Consider the following 24,450-nt stretch of genomic DNA (forward strand, 5'->3'; position numbering starts at 1 on the left):
ATATATTACCCCTCTAACTCATACTAAATTAAAAAATGATTGGGTTCCTGGTGTGTCCACACATACTTTTTCTGTTGGGTTTCTGTAAATTGGCTTAGAGTCTGGTTTTGACCAACTCTATATATAAAGTGTCATGAGATAACTTTTTGTGATCTGGCGCTATATAAATAAAATTTGACTGATTGAGTGATTTGATTGGTTTTCCCCTGTAAGTCGCTTTGGAAAAAAGCGTCTGCCAAATGCATAAACATACTGCGACATGTTTCTTCTTCTTTTTCGTTTGTTGTAATGTATGTCAACATCTGTTTTTTTAATTCACCTGACTCTAGTTGCAAAAAAAGGTCTTTCCATTGCAGTTTTGCGTGATATACCATTTGTGCTACGCCCGAGAAACCACCTCTTGCCAGCTCAAAAACTTTTAATCGAAAAATGAGACTTTTGGCGAAATTGTCGTTTTTCCATTAGGCAAATTTTTATGCGCAAGTTATATTTGCACAATTTGAGGGTTAATGAAATGAAAAGCAACTAGTGCTGGATTATCTCAGAGCTGACAGAGGCAACAGAGGAAACAGAGTCATGAAAATATAGATTCAACTGATGTCATTGAATCTAAACCTTTATTATCTAAAGAACCATTTTAGAACAGAAATAGAAAAACAAAAATTGTCTTGAGCCAAAACATATCCCTATATGTTTTACCTCAAAGTAGTGACTGTTTAAGAAGCTCTTTAGGATTAGTTTGCATGGAATATGTTGAGAATAAACCAGTGTTTTGGTGCATTTACAGCAAGGTTATTATCATTAGTGAAAACGAACGAAATGACGAAAACTGAAATTGAAAAAACATTTTTGTTAACTGAAATAAATAAAAACTCAAATTAAGAGAAAAAAAATAACTAACTGAAACTCTATTGTGTGCTTACAAAACTAACTAAAACGTATAAAAATTATGGATAAAATACCCTTAGTTTTCGTCTTTGTCAATGTTGATATAGGATAGAACGTGAAAATTTCATCGGTATAAGAGAGGTGTAAAAGTCGGGAGGCCAACGGTGAAAGTATGGAAAGTTTCTGTTTCGTTTTCACGTAAGTGACAATGTGTATGGATCGCACCCCCACCTACATTACCCCCTCCAACCTGCTATAGGGAATGTATCCATGGTACTGTACATATGTTTGTGTCTGTGCTCAGTCAGAGCCGCCCTAACCCCACCCCCAAATAAAGTGTCCAGGGTAACCTCACTTATTTCTTTGAATAGGATGGTGAGGAAGATAAAATATATGAAAAAACTGAAACTAATACTAAAACTAAACTAAACTAAAACTAAGCATTCAGAAAAAACGACAACTAATAAAAACTAGCAAACCTGCTCTAAAAACTAATTAAACTAACTGAATTAGAGAAAAAAAAAGTCAAAACTAAATAAAACTAAACTATAATGAAAATCCAAAACTATTTTAACCTTGATTTACAGAACTACACACAAATTGCAGAACTGCACAAAAGAAAATGCCATTATTTTGTTGTGCAGCAAAAATGTACTAGTGTGTGAATGCTTTCTTTGCAGTGGAGAATAGGGATGCACCGATACCGATACCAGTATTGGGTATTAGGTCCAGTACCCAGCATGTGCACTAGTACTCGTAAAGGTACTCCGATACAACCGCACCGATACCACTTACGGCAGCGTGACATTCACAGTTCAGTGCGGCAGGTACGAGGAGGAGTAATATCAGCAGTGTGGAGATGTAACTAAATAAATGACGGTGATAAAAGTAACGTTAAAGACATAGACGGATACAGACGCAGTGTCCGTCCTCTGCGTACATTCCATCTGTTTTCCAGGTGCTGGCGGATGCGTACCCAGACGGAGAATACCAGCGGGAACAGTGGAGGTTGAGGATCTGTTCAAAGAGCCACTGTGTGAGTTAGAGAAAAACTGCTGACACATTTAGGACAACTGCCCTCATCAATATCAACATTAGTATCCACATCCATCAGTTGGAGTAAGACCATCATTCAGCTGGGGATGCTACAGACTTCTCTAGAAAAAGTTTAGTTTTAGCTTCTGGTCGTAAACTTTACTGAGGTTTTCACTCCATTACTTCATGTCTGTAAGTTTCTATAAATGGCAGTTTTACTTCTCAGCTAAACGTTCACCTACACTGAAGTGCTTCTGCTAAGTAAAACACCACCTGGCCCAAAAAAAAGTCGCCACCAAAAAAAAAGATCACATTCTGTAAAGGAGTGATATTTTTCTTTTTTAAATGGAAATATTACTGTAAAACATCTTCAGTTTGTGCATTTAAAAGAATGTATAAATCCACTATAATAACAAAATATAGGACATTATCTGAATAAGTGTATCTCTAGCTATAATAAAGAAGAATGCATAAAAATACGATATTATAGTAATGAATGAATACAGACTATCATGATTAGAAGTACGGGTGTGTATTGGCAAGAATCTGGCGATACGATACAAATAATAATACTAGGATGACAATACAATATATTACGATATATCATGATACTGTTAAAAAGGCAATTTTTTGTTTGTTTCTTTTTTTTTTTTTTTAATAATTATTTCCTTGAAGAATTGAATTACACCAGAAATATGCACAAATACTAAACACATTTCTAGGATCTGATGTTATATCACAAAATGTTCCTGTGTTCAAAGTTAAGTTATGTTTTACAGACATTAAAGTTTAAGATCCTGTTCAAATGTTCATATTCTATTAGTTCAGAACTCACATCAGAACATTATTTTTGTGCAATCCCAGAAAAGGAACTAACATCTGCCTGTCAGACAGTAAAAAGTGATTTTAGGATGCCTCAAATAACCATTATTTAATAAAACAGTGTTAAATAAAAATAAATAAAATATAAACAAAAATGAAAAATGAAACTCCACCATATCTGCATTTGAATAAATACCTAAAAATATCGATACAGTATTTTTTAATATCGATACAGTATCGTGAAATGAAATATATAGAGATATTATCACACTTATTAATCACTGAGGTAGATCAGGGGTGTCCAATCCTGGTCCTGGAGGGCCGATATCCCGCATGTTTTTGATGTATCCCTCTTCCAACACACCTGATTCAAACAATAAGCGTATCATCAAGCTCTGCAGAAGCCAGTGTGTTGGAAGAGGGAAACATCTAAAACATGCAGGACACCGGCCCTCGAGGACCAGGACTGGACATCCCTGTAGTAAATATTTAAAGTGCATGTAAATATTATAGTTTATATTAAAAACAGCTGATTATACAAATCTGATTGTGTGTGAGGTGACTAAAAAAGTGTATGTGAATGGTTTGTACGGATGTTTTGTGTTATTGGAAAAATATACAGAAAAAAAATCTGTTAACAAAGCAAAGGAAGCAGAATTGATTTAATTATTAGTTTGTAAAAAGGGAGGGTTTATAAGTTATACTTTTTCCCACTCCTTTTCAATCTACAATAAGGAACTGACTTGATTGCTTGCTTGAGACTCATCTAGAACTTCCACTGTACTAGTGGAATGTCACAAAACTGTTTACTGCACTACCTCCAAAGACAGCCAGTCTGTCAGCAATGTATATATTACTACCACTTATCCTATTTATTTTTATATTTCACTGAAAACCTTTGCACCTTATGCCACTGCAATCATAATACTATCTGTCAAACTGTATCTGCAGATTATCATTGCCAGACTAAGATAGTTGATCTGTTATCTAGCTACCTAAATACTGCAAATAAGTGTTATAATGCCTTGCTACCTCTATTCATACCAGTCACTCTAGCCACTTTATGCCCATACCTGTTGCTGTGCCTATCCACCTCCAGGGTTTGCACATGCCTGAGGCACAATTTATTTTTGTGAGATTAATAGCCAGTAGTTTATATTAGTTTTACTGTACAGTTTATGTTAATTCTTATAGTCTTTAGTGTTTAATTTTATTGTTTGTATATTAGTCTTACTGTATATATTGCAACTTGCTTACTTTTGTGTGCACATGATGGTGAAGCTTGACATCTCGTTATACTTGTATAACGACAATAAAAGGCTTTCTATTCTATTTCTATTTTCTAAGTGCCAAAAAATTTAGTCTGACAATGTTGTATGGTTCTGTGTTATCTGATGATTCTATGTGCTCCAAATAAAACTAAACTAACAAACTAAAAATTATGCATTTTCCAACATTTCCCTGTGGTCTGAATTGGGTCTGAATTCTTCATTCATTCAACTCCACAGGTCCATCTGCAACCCTGTTTCTGAGTAATGACACCAGAAACGTGGTTTGGAGCGCTGGCCCTTTAAATGCAAATAACCCCACCCCCCTCCTGTGCGTTGGACAGTTCTTAACCTAATTTTAGTAGTTTCTGCAATCTCCTTAGATGTTTTCTCTGTTTGTTGCCAATGATCTGAGCCTTCTCAAACAGACTAACATCTTTTTCACGCCCACAGGATGTGTCTTTGAAATAGTTGTTTAAGAAATGAGAAGCTACTCGTTGCATCATTTGGGGTGAAGTAACATGTTTCTAGCTGCAAGATAACGGCCCATGCAGTAATTATCCAACAGGAGGCTCATACCCATTTGCTTCATTAAATCCAGGTGGTGACTTGTTTTTTGGTCAGGCGGTGTGTTTAAAACCCTTGTGTATTCCTTGGGATCAATCTGACCCCATTCCTCTGCCTTCATCTATGGGATGTGGATGTGGAAGGCAGCAGAAGGGTTGTGTTTTTTCTGATTTGTTTTCAGTTACTTTCCTACTTCCCTGCACCACCAGCTCCTCTTTTCATGCCTTCGTCTGAACATTCTGCATATCATCATCATAAAGAGCTTCAAACACACCCTTGTCAGAGTTAAATATTGATCCGTAGTGTTTTTTGTACAGTGGTCACTTAGATTTACAAGGCTCATAAATGTAGTTCAAGTACATTTGAACAGGCCTTTGTCAACTTTAATCATCTAAAATGTAATTTCTAATTTTAATCTGAGGTGAAAATAATGAGGGGACAGTATCTTAAAACCACGACCCACAGCAGCTGATGAACAAAACAGTTCATGTCAAGCTCTGACTGTATTTATGACAGAACTAGTTCCTCTGGGTGAGAGAAGCTGTTTCAACTCTGTGTCAAAACAAACACAGCAGCTCCACTCTGTCCATACATGACCTCCACTCCTCCCCTGTAGATCTGACAGTTTTCAGGTGGGCGGAGCCAACATGACGTGGCTCCACACAGCAGACAGGAAACACTGCACATGATGAACAGATCAGAGCTCAAACTGCTTTCACTCAAAGTGAAACTTAACCAGTCACTGAGACACGAAGCAGAAATGGAGCAGAAAGGAGTTGAGTTGGATCAGGAAACAATTTCTTGTTCGATCTGTTTGGATCTACTGAAGGATCCGGTGACTGTTCCCTGTGGACACAGCTACTGTATGAGCTGTATTCAAACCCACTGGGATGGAGAGGACGGGAAGAACCTCCACAGCTGCCCTCAGTGCAGACAGACCTTCACACCCAGGCCTGTCCTGGTGAAAAACACTATGATGGCAGTTTTAGTGGAACAGTTGAAGAAGACTGGACTTGGAGCTGCTGCAGCTGATCACTGCTACGCTGGAGCTGAAGATGTGGCCTGTGATGTGTGCACTGGGAGGAAACTGAAAGCCGTCAAGTCATGTCTGGTGTGTTTGGCTTCTTACTGCGACAAACACCTTCAACGTCATTATGATGTGGCTCCGTTAAAGAAACACAAGCTGATGGATCCATCCCAGAAGCTCCAGGAGAACATCTGCCCTCATCATGATGAGGTGATGAAGATGTTCTGCCGCACTGATGGTCAGTGTATCTGTTATGTCTGCTCTGTGGAAGAACATAAAGGCCACGATACAGTCACATCTGCTGCAGAAAGGACTGACAAGCAGACAGAGCTGGAGGTGAGTCGACAGAAAATCCAGCAGAGAATCAAAGACAAACAGAAAGATGTGAAGGTGCTTCAACAGGAGGTGGATATCATCAGTCGCTCTGCTGATGAAGCAGTGGAAAAGAGCGACAGGATCCTGACTGAGCAGATTCGACTGATGGAGGAAAGAAGGTGTGATGTGAAGAAGCAGATCAGATCCCAGCAGGAAACGGAAGTGAGTCGAGTCAAAGAGCTGGAGTCGAAGCTGGAGCAGGAGATCACTGAGCTGAGGAGGAAAGACGAAGAGATGGATAAACTGTCACACACACACGACCACAACCAGTTTTTACACCAGTATCCATCAGTGTCTGAACTCAGTGAAGATCCAGACTCATCTGGCATCGACGTCCGTCCTCTGAGTTACTTTGAGGATGTGACGACAGCTGTGTCAGAGCTCAGAGATAACCTACGGCACAGTCTGACAGAGGGATGGACCAACATCTCACTGAGCATCACTCAACCACAGGTTTTACTACAACCTGAACCAAGGACCAGAGCAGGATTCTTACAATTTTCACGTAAAATCACACTAGATCCAAACACAGTGAATGACAGTCTGTCACTGTCTGGGGAGAATAAAAGAGCAACACATCAATCACAGAACTATCATGATCATCCAGACAGATTCAGTAACTTTTGTCAGGTCCTGAGCACAGAGAGTCTGACTGGTCGATGTTACTGGGAAGTGGAGTGGAGGGGGACGAACGTTCGAGTCGGAGTCGCATATAAGGATATTAAGAGAAAAGGAGGCTCTACGGAATGTGCATTTGGATACAATGACAAATCTTGGGCTTTACATTGTGACAATAACGCTCCTGCATTTCGTCATAACCATGTCCAGTCTTTGGTCCCAGGTCCAGTTTCCTCCAGAATCGGAGTGTACCTGGATCACACTGCAGGTATTCTGTCCTTCTACAGCGTCTCTGACACTATGACTCTAATCCACAGAGTCCAGGGCACATTCACTCAGCCCCTGCATGCTGGACTTTATCTTTGGGGCAGTAGAGACACTGCATACTTTCCTCAACTCCAGTAAACTCATCCTTTACTTGGATCAGATCGATCTTTTTGTATCTGACTCTAAACCACACGACAGAAGAACAGATCAACTTTGTTTCCTGAACTCACAATTCAGATTTGATAACATTTAGACTGTTTTCAGAGGACTCTAATAGTCAACACTATCTGACTATCAACCAGGTAGAGCTGCAATGAGTACTCCAGCAACTCGAGTACAAAAAATCCTCAAATTTTTTTTTTTTTTTTGCCTCAAGTATTCATTTAATTATTCATTTAGTTAAAGTAGTCATTTGCGTTCTGTCCTGGGGATTGTGTTTTACACAGACTGTAAACAGTGACGCACGAAAGTTGTTTCTATGGAAGAGAGCAAGGAGACTGTCCACAAAAGGCAAACGACGCCCAAAGTTTGGGATGACTTCAAAGTTAAAAAAAAAGAGAATCTTGTGAAATGTGTGTAAGTCCACATCTGAAGCCAGCACAAGGTAAATGCCTGTCTTCCACTCAACAGCAGCATAACATTAGCTTATTTAACATGATTATTAACTGAGAAACACAGCAGCACTGGGTAGAACGGAGGCGATGCATTTGTTGTAGTCGATAATAATGAGTCTTGATGATGAAATCCAATTACTTGATTAATTGTTGAAATACTTATTAGAATACTCAACTTCAAAAAGAATCGATAGCTGCAGCCCTACAACCAGCCAGGGGTGGGGGTGGGGTAACTGCCACCCCCTACCGTAGAGCTTTGCCACCCTAGCTGCCCCGCCCAGTTTTAATTGTAAATATAATTTTAGGCGTCTTTCTGCAGGAGGAGTCCGTTTCCCCAAATGATATTTTAACACACAAAATTAAAGTTAAAGTAACTGTATAATGAATTGAATGTATGCTAAAGGTGACGAACGGGCACAGTTCAATACATGCATTAACCTCCTAAGACCCAGGAAATGTCAGCAAAGTACAAGCTTTTTTTTGCTTTGTATTAAATAAGTGCCTATATTGGAAACATCATGATGCAACAGTTTTTTCAGATGGAGTTTTTAAAATTCTTATGGAATGTCCTTTGTGGTGGACAGCTTTCTTTTCTTTTTTTTTTGTATAAAGTTGTGAAACCCTTGTCCACAAATGTGGACAGAAAACCCATAGCTGGGTCTGAGGAGGTTAATACTTGCCAAAAGTGACATCTTAAACTCTTTTAAAAGAGACAGCCCATACCATCCTGTGCTGTATTTTAAGTTCTTTTTCTGTACTCATTTTGAAAATCCTGTTTCATTTAAGCCTAAGTACTGTCTTTGTTTTCTTAGAAAGGATAATGATACAATAAATAGTTTTACAGTGTTTCAGTGGATCTTTTGTCGACTGCTTTTAAATACAGGGGGTTTTCATAAACTGCACTGAGGACGTCTAATGCCGCCCTGCCTAGACCTCTTGCCACTCCTTTAACACCCCTCATAAACTTTTGCAGATCTGCCACTGTAAGCAGCCAGTTATCTGTTTATAGACGCCATTTTCACTGTTCACAGAGCTGTCATTAACGGAGGACGACAGAACAAGACTTTCATCACATCTGTACTTTTTAAAAAGTCAAAGAAAGTGGCACCGTTTTTCTACTTTGGAGGAGTTTTGTTCAAACCTAGGGTTCCTTCCTGTTTCCTAAAGAGGAAGTGTGGACTGACGAGGTTCAAATACAAATACATGGACATGCATTTGTAGACAACACTAGAAGTGGAGATGATTAACACTTTAACCCCTGACGTGTCTGTGGTGATTGTTCTGATGTATGATTTATTTTGAATATTCATAAAAATTCAACCGTTTACTCAACGGAAAAATTTCAAATTGTGCTGATAGAATAGACCTTGTTCTTTCCATAGACATCTGAGCATGCTCAGTTCACCCCCCATCCCCTGTGGAATGGGGGGTAAAACACAGAGCAGTGAGTGAGACCAACTCACTAAAAAAAATGGACGGCCTGGGCTTTTTTTTTTTTTTTTAACACTGTTTCCTTGTGTTTTTTAGTTTTTACTGATTTTTCCAGTGTTGTGGTGATTTTCCTTTATTTATTTTTTTTTACTGTGTTTTTACTGAGTTTTGACCATGGAACTGCTTTAAACAGGTGTCAAAAAGCAGCTGGACTAATTAAAAAAAAAAAAAAAAAAGAGCCCAAAAACTACTGTGGCCAAATTCAAATACAGCATGTACACCCGTTAATCTGATTTATTTCATTCTTTTAAATCTGTGTATGCATTAAAAAAAAAAAAATAAAAATCACAGAAAACAGAACAGATTGAGTCAAACTGAGCTGAAGTTTGATTCTATCGTCACTACGTATGTACAAACCCCGAAAAAAATCCATTAATGGACTGAAACATGGAAACACGGTTTTTCGATTATTTCTGAAGTGCATGTAAACGCATCATATCTGATTATTACCATTATCTTATTACTAACAGTTATTGGATTTTTATGGTCATGTAAACAGGCTCCAAGTGTTGGATGATCCAATTCAGTAGACAGACGTCCACCATCTTCCTTAAAGCCTGAGGTGTGACTTGGTTAAATAACTTACAAAATGCTGATGTTGTAAATATGAGACATGATGTAATTATGAATTAATGATCAATCATCACATAAAGGTGAAGTTTATGGGAAAAAGGTTGATTTGTGCATAAAAATATTAATAAAGGAGAAAAAATAAATGGTTGTGTCTCTGAGTTCTAAGTGTTAATGTAAACAGTTGCTATTTCAGATGTTACCGTTTGGACACCGTACGGTCAACTACAGTCCTGCTCCAACATTCTGTTTGTTAGTTTGTTAAAGTTCTAATGTCCACACATATGCACTTGCCTGTATTTAGATCCAATCTGATATATGTGAAGTATGAACAGCAAGAAAAACTTTATTTTGATGTTAGAAACAGCTTCTATAACCCAAGGTGGCCTCCCTTTGACCTTAACATGTCTTAGTTTAACCCTTTTGTTCAGATAAAATGAGATGTACGGCATTAATTTACTGAGGTTTTATACCAGTAAAAATGTAAACAAAAACAAGTGAAAAATTAAGCCATGTTATTTATTATTTTTGGGAATTTTCTCATTCATTTTTTTTTTGGTTCATTTTAATTTAGTTTCATTCTATTTTTTTAGTTTGCTCATTTTATTTGTTCATTTGACTTTCTGTTAATTTTGTTGGTTATTTTAGTCTTTTTACTTCATTTTAGTTAACCTATTGTGAATTTTTTCCCACATTATTTATTATTTGTAATTTTTAAAAAAAAAACAACACCTTTTTATTCCTTTTTGTTCATTTTATTTGCTACTTACTATATAAACCAAGTGTCTCCATCCACTGCCGTTTATCTAACTCCATGGGTTTTACTGGTGAATCAATGTTGTAGAAGATTCATCACCATTTATTACAATATTATCCTTTGTATTTCATATTTTTCAGTTAAAATCATGCATTTTCCTATATTTAATTCACTGATCATGCAGATGTTCATAAAAGCTCAGAGTAAATTCGATGGTTATTACATCAAAACAATGAAAACTAAAGAAAAAAGTGACTTTTTCAGCAAAAATACCCTTTACTGAACATAAACCCAGTGTGTCCATCCACTGTCATTGATCCAGCTCCATGGGTTTTACTGGTGAATCAATGTTGTAGAAGATGATGGTGTTTCCATGGTAACTATGGAGCCTCTGAACGTCCAAATAGGTCATATCTGATGACCATGAAAAGACAAAGAACTGTATTTTACACCAGATATTGACATGTATTGATAGACTTAATGGATCAACAGATATTAAACAGCTTAGATCAGTAGATGGTTTTGGTCGATGATGGATATTTGGGTCTTTATGGATTAAAAACACAGGAATTGTCAGTCACAGTAACAGTTTACACCAAGTCTGGATCACACAGACCAACATGTCATGACAAAAAATATTCACATCAGTGATTAAATACACTCTTAAACACACTTAAATGCACGACTCCTTCGATACAGAAACTAGAACATGTTTCCTTTCAAATGAAGCTTAATAACACTCATACTGCCCAGAAAAGAGCAGATGTTAAAAGGCTAAAGGTTGTTTTTTGATTAAAGTTGGGAAAAAATGGAGATGAAAATACGACAAAAATTGGTGAAAACATTAAACAGCGTATGATTTTCATCACACATCTGGACAAAAAAAAATTATGTGAAAACTTGCACAATACATCAGTGCAAATACTTGTTTTTATCTGGGAAATACAGTAAGACGCAATGAAACTCGCATCATTTTCATCCAGAGACTACAGCTGTGGTTGATGAACAGATCCAACCGACAATGTTTTTTGCTTTTTTAGGGGATTCTCAGGTTGAATTAAACTATACCTGGACTAGTTAGTTATGAAAGAACAGCAGGAAGTGAAGGAAGTGAAAGGACAGAAGACAGCGGCTCCGGTGTCTTCAGTTGATCCGACATGTTCATACACAACCTGAGGTAAATAGATCCACAACGGGCCGGGTTTGGAGACGTGGGTTCAGTCCGTGGTGTCTCCGCCTCCAACCAGGTGAAGGATTAGTGTTGGGTTTCAGGAAGGTGAAGGTCAGCGGTGGTTTCACCAAACAGGTCTGAGCAGAGAAACTGTCAGGTTCATCTGGACGAACCATAGAGACATTCCAAACCTGCACCGAAGACGCAGGAACTAGCTCTGATACGACCGCCTTCATTCACGGTATTGAATTAGCTCAATATTTGACTTTTAACCTCGGTTTTATTAGTTTGTCATCTCATTTAAAGTCAATCTGCTCTCCAACATCACTGTGAAATGAATATCGTAACCCATAAAGATCTAATTATCCACTGGCATCCAAAACCATCAACTGATCTAAAATATTTAATAACTTCTGATCCACTAATCCTATCAATACATGTAAATGATTGGTGTAAAATTCAGCTATTCACCTTTTCATGGTCATCAAATATGACCCATTTGGATGTTCAGAGGCTCCGTAGTTACCGTGGAAACACCGTCATCTTCTACAACATTGATTCACCAGTAAAACCCATGGAATTGGATCAATGACAGTTGAGATACTTTGTTTATGCATATTAAATAATAAATCAAATGAACAAAAATGAATAAAAAAATTAACAAAACAATAAATAAAGTGGAAAAAATAAGCAACAAAATGATCAAAAACAGTCACAGTGATCAATAAAATAAACAAAAATGAATAATAAATCAACAAAAATAATAAGCAACGTGAACAAAATAAGCCAAAAACTCAACAAAAATGAAGAAAAAATATTAAACCTATGTAGTTTGATAAATGACAGTGGATGGAGACAGTTCATTTATGTTCTGTTTCCTCTGTTTTCATATAATTTTCTTCAGTATTATAGACAGTATCTTGATTTTAATCTGCTGTTTTCTTGCTATAAGACCTAAAGACTCTATTTATGAAAATGGCACGTCATATATTTTTGTCGAAATAATGAATACATGACCAAACATAAACAAATTTTATAATGAAATAAACATGTTCCATCATTTAATGGACAAAACGAACAGCAATAATTAATAAGTTCATTAATACTGCGTTTACATGTGCAGATCTGCAGAGGTACCGTCTGAACACTGTTTATAAAATCCACCCTGTGTGTACGCTCATACATCCTGCACATAAATCTGTATATGATAAAGCTCTGTTCACTTTAGCACAAAGAGGATCAGAACAAAAGGAACCAGATGGAAAAGAAAAACAGGTGCATCCTGGACTCACACTGACCGCACGTGCACAACGAACATATATATATATATATAACTATGAATATACAAAATACATATACAACAACCACTGATATACAACAACCATAGATATACATCAACATATAACAACAACCATGAGCATATAACATATACACCAATAAATACACATGAACCATAAATATACAGTATACCAATAAATACACACTGATCATAGATATACACCAATAAATACACACCGACCATAAATATACACCAATAAATTAGGGGTGTTCCAAAAAATCAATTCATATAAAAATCGTGATTCTCATTTACTAAGATTCAGAATCGATTTAAAATGTCCCACAATCGCTTTTAAAAAATAAAACAAATCCGCCAGCAGTTTGCCTCCGTTTTGTGCGCAGGACGTCCTAATGTCATCACGCAGCCGGTTCTGGAACATACACATGCGCAGTAAGCACCAAAACAAAGAAAACTAATGGAGGAGGTAGGGTTAGCGGTTAGCAATTAGCGGCTAGCACGATTAGCGGTTAGAGTTGGCGATTAGCAGCCAGTACATTGACACACCATCAAATGGCGTTCAATAACACGTGGAAGGATGAAAATGCGTACGTATAGCACACCACATGCAATAAACTGGCGTCACATACAACACAATTTCATGAGCTCAGTCTGTCAGCTGCATCACCCAGAGCTTAAGGACATGGTGACACGGTCAGACACCAGAGGAAAACCAACGCACACTGCTGTGCCTCACCAGACTCCCTACCAAGCCTGGATAAATGTTTCAAATTTAATAAATGTGTAAAGGACATTTGAATGTGTGCATTTGTCATTCTGTCTTGCAAAGCAGACTGGAGTAGATCATGAGGATCCTTTACACACCTATAGACTGAAGCAGAAACCATTATGAATAAAATCATTTTGAATCCAGAATCGTTTTGAATCGAAAATCGTTTTAAATTGAAAATCGATTTTGAATCGAATCGTAACCCCAAAAATCGGAATTGAATCGAATCATGACATAGTAAAAGATTCACACCCTTACAATAAATACACACTGAACTTCAACTTTGACCAAGATCTGCCTGAAAACTCAAAATAAGCCTCTTATATTTCCATACTTCCTGATGCTACTGTGTCTGCACCACAACAGCCGCTAAAGTTAGGTTTGTTTAATGGCCTTTGACCCGAGGATCATGTGACTCACCCCTTTAACAGGTGACGTTCACTTATTTCGGTTTTAACGTCCACCTAGGTCATATTAAACGTCCAGATGAGTCACGTCACTCACTTATCCGAGGTCAAACAGGAAGTCAAGCCCCACCCCATTCCCCCTCACCTTTGACCCCCCCTCAGTGACGCCCTACATGCCATACATCGTCTGAAAATGCGTCTCTGCGTCCACGTTTCTGAGCGTCCATGTTCGAGGTTTGGGAGAGCAGCAGCATGAATTAAAGCCCGGAGTTCAGAGAGTGAGGGGCCCAGGAAAAGGGGACACTGAGGACCAAGGTGGGGGGCGGGATGGAAGGGGGGGGGCTCCACATCAAAGTAGTGTCTGGTGGTTGGAGATTAGGGATTTTTTCACTGTGAGTGCCGAGGGGGTGGGGGGTGGGGGGTGGGGTCACTCCTCAGGGTCTCTGGGGGCTGCATTCCTCGTCTGTCATGTACTTTATGGCCCCTTCTACAGTTTATACATTGTCTCCTCTGTCGCCCATTGCACCCCACCACCCCCCCTCACCACCACCCATCTGTGTGTGTGTGTGTGTGTGTGTGTGTGTGTGTGTGTGTGTGTGTGTGTGTGGGTGGGTGGTGGGGGGGTTGCAGGGTTTTACAGTAAATCATCTATTGAGTTGCAGAGCGACAACACTCTTCCAACATGAGTCAAAAACAGAAAATAGAGAAGAACGCACAAATAAAACACCAGGTGAAATGTGGATGTTTCTGTTTCATTATGAACGAGAACAGATTAAACAGAGGTTTTCATCATAAAAACTGAAAACTAAACTACTACTGACTTCACCAAAGGGCTTCAGCAGGTGCATTTACATTTAAACTACTTTATATGGACAAAAGTATGTGGACATGCTGAATTCAGGTGCTTCCTCTCTAACAGGGGTAAAAACAATAATTAATTATTAATCTACATTATAAAAGCCAAGTGGTCTGTGTGTGTGTGTGTGTGTGTGTGTGTGTGTGTGTCTGCTTTATGACTGAAAAAACAGACAGATCTAGCCTTTGCCTTTTGCAGTAATTATGTGTTTTGGGTCAAGGCTCAGACAGGTGAAAACAGCTTATTGATACGACCAGGGTGCAATTTATTTAGGGGGATGGGGGGGATGAACGCCCCCTCCTCTGGTTTTTACATCCCTACTTCTGCTGAATCTGGGGGGACAGCCCCGTCAATGATTCAGAACCAAGTGCAATAACAGGCAGGTTGTGACTGAGTTTTCTTACACATACAGCCTACTAAAGAAATATAAGACCAATACTTTTTGAGTTATTAGTTGTTAAAATTACAATGAGTTTAAAGGCGGTCTGCAGATGATTCCATTAACAGCCACAAAAGGGGGGGGGCTGGATCTGGATCAACGGAACCACCGGGACACAACAGGAGACCCCGGGTCCATATGTGATCACACACTAGTAAGGTCAGTCTGGTTCTTACTGTGACCCAGTCCCCGGTCAGACCCGACCCGTTAATGTCCCCCTCCGGATCACCCCCCCCCCCTCGCTGTAACGCGGTGACAGACTGTTCTGAGGAGGCTGCGATCAGACGGACAGGAGTTCAGCGGGTCCAGACACAGGACGGCAGTGAGTCGCATTAAACCATTATGTTCAGTCCTGTGTAAAAGTCTGATGCTGCCTTCAGGTGCTACCGGGAATAGTACAATTCAATAAACCGTCCTGTTCAGTCCTGTGTAAAAGTCTGTGGTCCATGTCGATGTCAATACAAACAAAATGAGGGCCATTCTATTTCTGTCTAATCTGTGTTACAGCAATAACACTGGTTAAATGATTATTTTTAACATGACAACATGATAAAAGTGGCATAAAAACACATTGATATTATAAAAGCCAAGTGGCCTTTGTGTGAGTGTGTGTGTGTGTGTGTGTGTGTGTGTGTGTGTGTGTGTGTGTCCAGGGTTTCACACTAAATCTGTACACAGCTGACTGCTCCAGTTTATCATACTTATGTATTTTTGGTCAAGGAACAGACTAGCGAAAACAGTAAGCTGATAGGACCAATATTTTTGGAGATATTACTAATTTTGAATACAATAGCCTCACAATCACGTTGCTATGGCCAGAACACTTTGGCGCTGACTGCTGGACAAATGCGGTACAGCATGCACAAATACACAACAGCATAAAAACCACCACATCTAGAACCTGTGGATCGTCATGGGTCAACGCACTACTAAACTGTATATACTCACATCTGCTTTTCAAATTTTTAGAATATTGAAAAAAAAAGGGGTTAAATTCTTTAAAAAAAAAAAAAAAAATTAAATCAAAAATTTAAAAACATTTTAAACAAGAAGTCATTCATTTGTGGACCAAAATATAATACAAATGATTATTTTTAAAATCACAGAAGTGGCATAAAAACACATAGATTTTGACCCATTTATTGATGAGTGAAGGGTCTAGACCCTCGTGAATCTAAGGGTTAAAGATCTTTATAACCGTAACATGTTTTCCACCTTTTCTTGTGCAAACTCTTGCTGAGTCTGGGTTTTCCTCATGTTAATGCTCATGAATTAAGAATTACTGATAACCTCCTGAGACTCAGCTATGCATTTTTGCCCTCTGTAGTGGACAAAAGTTTCACATTTTTACTTAACCCATAAAGACCCAGTGCTACTTTTGTGTCTGTTCCCAAACGATTTTTTTCTCCATTTTTAACCTTTCTTAATGATTTATCACTATTGATTCTAATATTATCCTCTGTATTTTGCATTTTTAAGTATAAATCTGATATTTTCCTGTATTTAATTCACTGATCATGTATATTTCCAATAAAAACTGTGAGATATCGTTACAGGTTATTACATCAAAAACAGAGAAAACTAAAGAAAACATGACTTTTTAGTAAAATACATCGTTAATTGAACATAAACCCAGTGTCTCCATCCACTGTCATTGATCCAACTCCATGGATTTTACTGGTGAATAAATGTTGTAGAAGATGATGGTGTTTCCATGGTAACTATGGAGCCACTGAACATCCAAATGGGTCATATCTGATGACCATGAAAAGATGAAGAACTGTATTTTACACCAAGTATTTCCATGTATTGACAGGATTAGTGAATCAACAGGTATTAAACATTTTAGATCAGTAAATGATCTTAGACGCCAGTGGATGTTTGGGTATTTATGGGTTAAAAAATGCTGTCGATCGCAAAGGACATTCCATTAAAAAATAAATAAATAAAAATTATTTTTTGAAATGTATCTGAAAAATACAGACGAGTGATTAGGGCCACTGGGGGAAAAATAAGGTCCGATTTCTTTTTTTTTATTATTATTATTATTCTGAGAAAAAAGTCAGAATTATGACTTTAATCTCAGAATTCTGACTGGTTTTTTTTGTTTTTTTTTATTATTGTTCTGAAATTGAAGTCAGGATTTTGCGAGAAAAAAAAAAAAAACGTCTGAATACTGACTTTTTTTCTCAGAATTCTGACTTCAATTTCAGAATACTAATAGAAAAATATATTGGACCTTAATTTAATATTTTTTTCCAGTGGCCCTAATCCTCTTCCGTAGAAAAAACGGTTGCACTATGCAGTTTCCGATTAAGAAAATTGTTTAATGTGAAAAAGCTCAAACTTTCCCTTTCCTGGGTCTCAGGAGGACATTTACACATAAATACATGTTCCTGCTCATTGTTTACACTTTAAACCGTACTTGTCTTATATTTTCTGTCTCTGTGTCCCATTGACCTCTGACCTGAATGCGTCCACGCGGCTGCAGTTCCCGTTCATCACCTGTACACGCTCAGCTCTCGTGACCCTTCTGCATTCCCTCGCGCATGACTCCTCCCCTCCCAAGTCCCGGCGCACGTGCACGCCTCCTGCCACACGCTCTCTTCAGAAAAGGTGAATGAGTGGGATCGGCCTGCGTGCACGTGTATTTGTTCGTGCACGCCCCTTCATTTAACGCCAGCCTTTGGTGGTCGTAAATCACCGACGCGCGACGACGGCAAAACCGGTTAAAACCCGAGGAGGAAGTGGAGCCGGTTAAAACCCGCACCTCCAGGGTCCAGAAACCCGGAGAGAACCAGGAAACCACCGAGGGGAGCGGATCCGCGCGCACCGACGAGTTTAAGAGCGAAGAGTCAATGTCAGAGATTTGGAAATTTACGAAATTCAGCGCACGAGAGCCTCACAATGTGTGCGTAAAAACAGAACCCACAACTGTGCACGAGACAGACGATTAAAGTCATGAATAATACACGAGAACAGTCAATAAAACATCCATTAAGTCATTTTAAGTCATGTCAGATGAAAGATTTTTACTCAAGACGCACTTTTTTGGTTAGTACCTGAACGCACCCATCGATGAATTAGACAAAATACCCCAAAAACTCACCGCGTGACGCGTTAAAATCTCCAAATAAAACACTTGAACTTTCCTTCAGCGTGTTCTTTCCGCTCCGTGGACTTTTCTGGTGCATGTTCACGGCCCCACATCAGGTTCCACATCTGTCCGCACCCGCACATGTACCCAAAAAAAAAAAAAAAAAAAACCCACGCGCAAAAGTTTGCAAGTGCAGCCAAAAAGCGGCACCGCGCGCGAGCCTGAGCCCACCAATGGCGTCGAACCGAGTCGGACACGAGACTCGAACCGAAGCTGAACCGCCTGGCTCCGGTAAAGCCCGAACAACCCGCCCTCCCCCGCGTGGAAACTTACATAACCGTCCACGGTCCGCGCGCTCATCCGCTGCAGGGAACAAGGTGAAGGCGAGCTGGGTCCGAGGGTCTGCGTGGGTCCGTGGGTGTCTGTCGGGTCTGTGGAGCAGGAGCAGGAGGAGGCACGGAGGAGGAGGAGGAGGAGGAGGGGGGGATCAGGCTGGGACTTGAAGAGTCGCGGTGCGTTCAGGGGAGGAGGCGCGCTGCGGGTGCACATCTGACTGGAGCTGAACCCAGACCTGGACCTGGACCCGGAGGAGATGATCTGCAGGGGTGGGGGGTGGGGTGGGGGTGTCCCAGGTGAGAATGTCCCCTCCCACCCCCCAGGTAAAATCAGGTCCTCTGTGTCAGGTCTAACCCCAGACGGACGTGGACTCTGTGGCACCAGTGGATCCTGATAAGAACTGAAACTAACCTGTGGCTTCGAGCATGATGAGGGGTTTGTTTGTTTGTTTGTTTTTGGTTTGGTTTGTTTTTTTGTTTTTTTAACCCATACAGACCCAAACAGCCTCTGGCGACCTAAACCATGTAAACCAGGGGTGTCTAACTCATTTGAGTTCAGGGGCCACATTCAGCCCATTCTGATCTCAGGTGGGCCGGACCAGTGAAAGAATAACAGTGAATAAAGAAAAAAGACATTATGATGTTTACATCTACAACGTTTCCTTAAAAATCTGAATAACTTGAAATATCTTAAGAAAAAAAAAGTACAATTTTAACAAAATTCTGCCTCAGTTTATCATTTACACATGTACATTACAACTTACAGTACAATTACAAATACACAAAAGATTTAACATCAAGCAGAACATTGTTAAAATTGCATTTACTTCTCTTAAGACATTTCAGGTTGTTCATATTTGTTCAGGTTATTCACATTTTTTGTAAAAGTAAAGTTTGTTTATAGAAACATTTTCATGTAATTTCACTTTTTTTTTTTTACACTAAAACAAAGATGAACTCTGCAGTTGTCATTATATATAGGTTAATATTATAGTACTGAATGTTTCTGTTCTGTATGTGAAACCTGAATAAAAATGATTTTAACATCTTTGACTGTTCATATCTTCATTTGTAATTTTTGCATTTCACAGATTCATCCCAGGGGCCAGATTGGACCCTTTGGCGAGCCGGATTTGGCCCCCGGGCCGCATGTTTGACACCTGTGATCTAAACTGTTTAATACCTGTTGATCCACTAATTCTATCAATACATGTAAATAATTGGTGTAAAATACAGTTCTTCGTCTTTTCATGGTCATCAGATATGAGCCATTTGGACGTTCAGAGGCTCTGTAGTTACCATGGAAACACCGTCATCTTCTACAACATTGATTCACCAGTAAAACCCATGGAGTTGGATCAATGACAGTGGAGATACTTAGTTTATACATGTTAAGTAATACATAAAATAAACAAAAATTAATTACAAAAAATTATTCATTCATTTATTCATCCATTCATTCATTTTTTCATTCATTCATTCATTCATTATCTGAACCCACATTATCCTCAGTAGGGTCACAGGGGTCGCTTGGAGTCTGTCCTAGCTACTTTATTTATTGTTTTGTTCATTTAAAAAATTGACAAAACAATAAATAAAGTGAAAAAAAAAGTAACAAAATGACCAAAAACAGTCAAAGTGATCAATAAAATGAACAAAAATTAACAATAAGTCAACAAAATAATAAGCAACGTGAACAAAATAAGCCAAAAACTCAACAAAATTGAAGAAAAAATACTAAATCTATGAAGTTGGAATGTCCCCTCCCACCCCCCAGGTAAAATCAGGTCCTCTGTGTCAGGTCTAACCCCAGACGGACGTGGACTCTGTGGCACCAGTGGATCCTGATAAGAACTGAAACTAAACTCTGGCTTTGACAATGATGGGGTTTTTGTTTGTTCTTGTTTTTTAGACCCAAACAGCCTCTGGCAACTTAAACCATCTACTGATCTAAACTGTTTAGTACCTGCACTGTAACAAGGACACTGTGAAATGTACAGTAACTTGCTGGCAGCAATTAAGAAGTAAGTTGCTGTATTCCATTCTACAGCATACTTACTGTATATTAAATGACAGTACCTGTAAAATGCTGTAATTGTCATTACAGTACCAATCACAGTACTGTAATTGCTATTACAGTACTGTAATATGGTGATGTATTTTGTATCACAGCAGATAGTGGACTACTGTGGAATGGGAATTTGGGGTATTTTATTGAATACTCCAAAACAAAAACAAGCACTCAACTTTTTGTATGTGATATGCGCATACATTTTAGACTTACATTTCTCATGGAACCAGTAAAAGCTGTTCTTGCTTTTCTATCTTTTGCATGGTGAGTAAAAATAAAGAACTGCTGTTTGAGGTGATACTTTGGATTTTTTTGAAGTAATACAGTTGAGAAAATGTTACAGCAAAGGAATGGGCTGTCTGATGGCGATGTAAAAAATGGGAATGTCCTTTATTTAGCGTACTCTTGAACCAATATTGATTTATTTAGGTGGGCTTTGTTTTAGGTGGTTAACATTCGCTTTGAGCTGAAAAGAAAAGTTGAAAACACAGCTGAAAAAGTTGAAAGTGTGGCTTGTTGAAGATTTCTACAATTTTACAATTTCATTTAGCAGAAGCTTTTGTCCAAAGCGACGGACAACATAAGCAAGAACTTAGACTGGAGGGAAAAACCCTTAGTAAGTGCAAAAAGTGCTTCAAGTTTGATTGGCCGCAGGCGCTGCCATCAAGAACTAGAAGAAGTGCTGATTTCTCCATGAGAAGCCATTAAAAATTTTTGGCATAAAAAGCTGAATATTTCAAAAAATTGAAAAATATAAATAAAAGTACTGATGTCCTGAAGAAGATGAACATTTTAAAGTTTGAACAGTGAAAATCTGTGAAAATTGGATACATTTTGAGTAGTATTTTACTTGTGGAGTAGGTGGTCACATAACAAATACTTGCTCCCATCCCTAGTGAAGAATATTAAGAACAAATATGTGCTTACCTCTGGACAAATTCCAGTGATGTGGCTGCCTCCTCTGGATATTCAGTGTTGAACATGTAGGATGACCCAAAGAGGGCAGCTAAAAAAAAACAATCCTGCTCAAAATGACTGTATTTTGATTTACAGTCAAATATATTTTACTGTACAATTCACCTGCCAATTAATTTAGGCCATTATGCTTTGCAGATCTACAGCAACATACTGTATCCAGGTTCTACAGTAAGCATTTGCTCATTATACAGTAATCATGCTGTGAAAACTACAGAAACTTGTTACAGTGTGCTGATCCACTAATCCTATCAATACATGTCAATAATTCGTGAAAAATGCAATCCACAGTGAACATATGTAATTTCTGAAGACGGTTTGCACCATTTGTTTGCATTTTTTTGTGCGATTGCTAATATATTTCATTGATTAAAAACAACTTAGAAGTAATTTTTCATGTATTGTTTCAGATGAAAATGAATTAACCTCCTAAGACCCAGAAAATGTCAGCAAAGTACCAGCTTTTTTTGTTTTTTATTCAATAAGTGCCTATATTGGGAACATCATGATGCAACAGTTTTGTCAGATGCAGTTTTTAAAATTTTTATGGAATGTCCTTTGTGGTGGACAGTTCTTTTTTTTTTTGTATAAATTTCTGAAACTCTTGTCCGCAAATGTGGACAGAAAACCCATAGCTGGGTCTGAGGAGGTTAATGCAACAAATGTGACTCTTGTGTGTAAATATGGGGCAAAAATCTGGAAAAAGAGGCACGTTCAAATGTAAAAATACCGAAATAATGTGTATTTAACTCTTAAACACATAAACATTTCCCTTTTGGCCAAAATCATCTTCTGATCTAAACTGTTTAATACCTGTTGATCCATTAATCCTATCAATCCATGTCAGTAAATGGTATAAAATACAATTATTCATCTTTTCATGGTCATCAGATATGACCCATTTGGACGTTCAGAGGCTCCGTAGTTACCGTGGAAACACCGTCATCTTCTACAACATTGATTCACCAGTAAAACCCATGGAGTTGGATCAATGACAGTCGATGGACACACTTGTTACATTGTGTTATTGGTATTTTTGCTAAAAAAGTCACTTTTTTTCAACAGTTTTCTCTGTTTTGATATAATAACCATTGAAATTATTACATCTGCATGATCAGTGAATTAAATGTAGGGAAATACATGATTTTAACAGAAAAAATATAAAATACAAAGGATAATATTGTACTAAATGGTAATAAATGTTCTACAACATTGATTCACCAAGAAAATCTATGGAGTTGGATAAACAGCAGTGGATGGACACACTTGGTTTATACATAGTAAGTAGTACATAAAATGAACAAAAATGAATAGATTTTTTTTTAAATTACAAAATAATAAATAATGTGGAAAAATTCATAAAGAACTTTACTAAAATTAAGTTAAAAGACTAAAAAATCAAACAAACAAAAAAAATGAAATGAACAAATAAAATGTGCAAAATAAAACTAAAATGAAACAAAATTAAAAGAAAAAAACAACAACATACCATTGTGTAATTGATATTTTTGCTGAAAATGTAACTTTTTCTACAGTTTTCTCTGTTTTTGATATAATAACCCTCAACTTTAACCCATGAAGACCCAGTGCTACTTTTATGAAAGTTCCCAAATGATTTTTTCTCTTTATTTTAACCATTCTTAAGTGATTCATCACTATTTATTATAATATTATCCTTTGTATTTCATATTTTTCAGTTAAAATCATGTATTTTCCGATATTTAATTCACTGATCATGTAAATGTTCATAAAAGCTCAGAGTAAATTCAATGTTTATTATGTAAAAACAAGGAAAACTGAAGAAAAAAGTTACTTCTCCAGTAAAAACCTCATTAACTGAACATAACCCCAGTGTGTCCATCCACTGTCATTGATCCAACTCCATGGGTTTTACTGGTCAATCATTGTTGTAGAAGATGACGGTGTTTCCATGGTAACTACGGAGCCTCTGAACGTCCAAATGGGTCATATCTGATGACCATGAAAAGATGAAGAACTGTATGTATTTATTTATTTATATTGAACATGCAAAGAAACAAAATGACATTTAAATGAACAGAATCTATCTTGAAGTACGTGCAAGTCTGAATTTTGCATGGTCGAAAAGGACTAGGAAGAAGTATAAACGTATAAGTTATGTACATGTATTGATAGGATTAGTGGATCAGCAGGTATTAGACAGTTTAGATCAGTAGATGGTTTAGGTCGATGGTGGTTGTTTAGATCTTTAAGGGTTAATCTGAGCTTTTATGAAAATCTACATGATCAGTAAGTTAAATATCGGAAAATACCAGATTTTTACAAAAAAAAAAAAAAGAAGAAGCAAAATACAGAGGATAATATTATAATAAATAGGGATAAATCGCTAAAGAAAAGTTAAATAGAGACAAACATTCATTTGGGAATTGATACAAATGTAGTACTGGGTCTTTATGAGTTAAATACAATTATATTTTATTGTATATCAAGGATGAAAACTGTTTATATCACAGATGTTGAAATCATTTTAGATCAGGTTCCACATTCAGCCCAAAACAGCCAGTGAAATAATAACATTATAACTTACAAATAATGTCAACTTCAAACTTTTCTCCACATTTTAGAGTGGAAAAAAGTAGCTAGATCATAAATAATGTTTGCATCTGTAAACTATCCTTTAAAGAAATGTGAATAACATGAAAAATCTGAAGTGTCTCAAGAAAAATAAGTCCAATTTTAACAATATTCTGCCTCA

At 37.7% G+C, this 24,450-nt stretch overlaps 2 protein-coding genes across 3 annotated transcripts in view; one reads left to right on the plus strand and one right to left on the minus strand.

Annotated features, from left to right (window-relative positions):
• Positions 1–18,023, minus strand: part of LOC115422025 (DNA (cytosine-5)-methyltransferase 3B-like) — a 47,479-nt gene extending 29,456 nt beyond the window's left edge. The window contains exon 1 of the mRNA XM_030138065.1: positions 17,706–18,023. Coding sequence (XP_029993925.1) covers positions 17,706–17,740 — 35 coding nt within the window. The 5' untranslated portion in view covers positions 17,741–18,023. The remainder of the gene's footprint in view (positions 1–17,705) is intronic.
• Positions 5,185–8,001, plus strand: LOC115422590 (tripartite motif-containing protein 16-like). 2 transcript variants are annotated; one of them, XM_030138976.1, is made up of 2 exons: positions 5,190–5,676; positions 5,956–8,001. In XM_030138976.1, exons 1-2 carry the CDS (start codon positions 5,266–5,268, stop codon positions 7,003–7,005), a joined length of 1,461 nt encoding a protein of 486 aa, XP_029994836.1. In that variant the 5' UTR covers positions 5,190–5,265; the 3' UTR covers positions 7,006–8,001. The 2 variants fall into 2 exon arrangements, with proteins under 2 accessions (XP_029994834.1, XP_029994836.1); XM_030138974.1 differs by having other exon boundaries at positions 5,185–8,001.
• Positions 18,024–24,450: the final 6,427 nt, after the last annotated feature.

The sequence above is a fragment of the Sphaeramia orbicularis genome, chromosome 7 (assembly GCF_902148855.1).
Source record: "Sphaeramia orbicularis chromosome 7, fSphaOr1.1, whole genome shotgun sequence".
NCBI lineage: Eukaryota > Metazoa > Chordata > Actinopteri > Kurtiformes > Apogonidae > Sphaeramia > Sphaeramia orbicularis.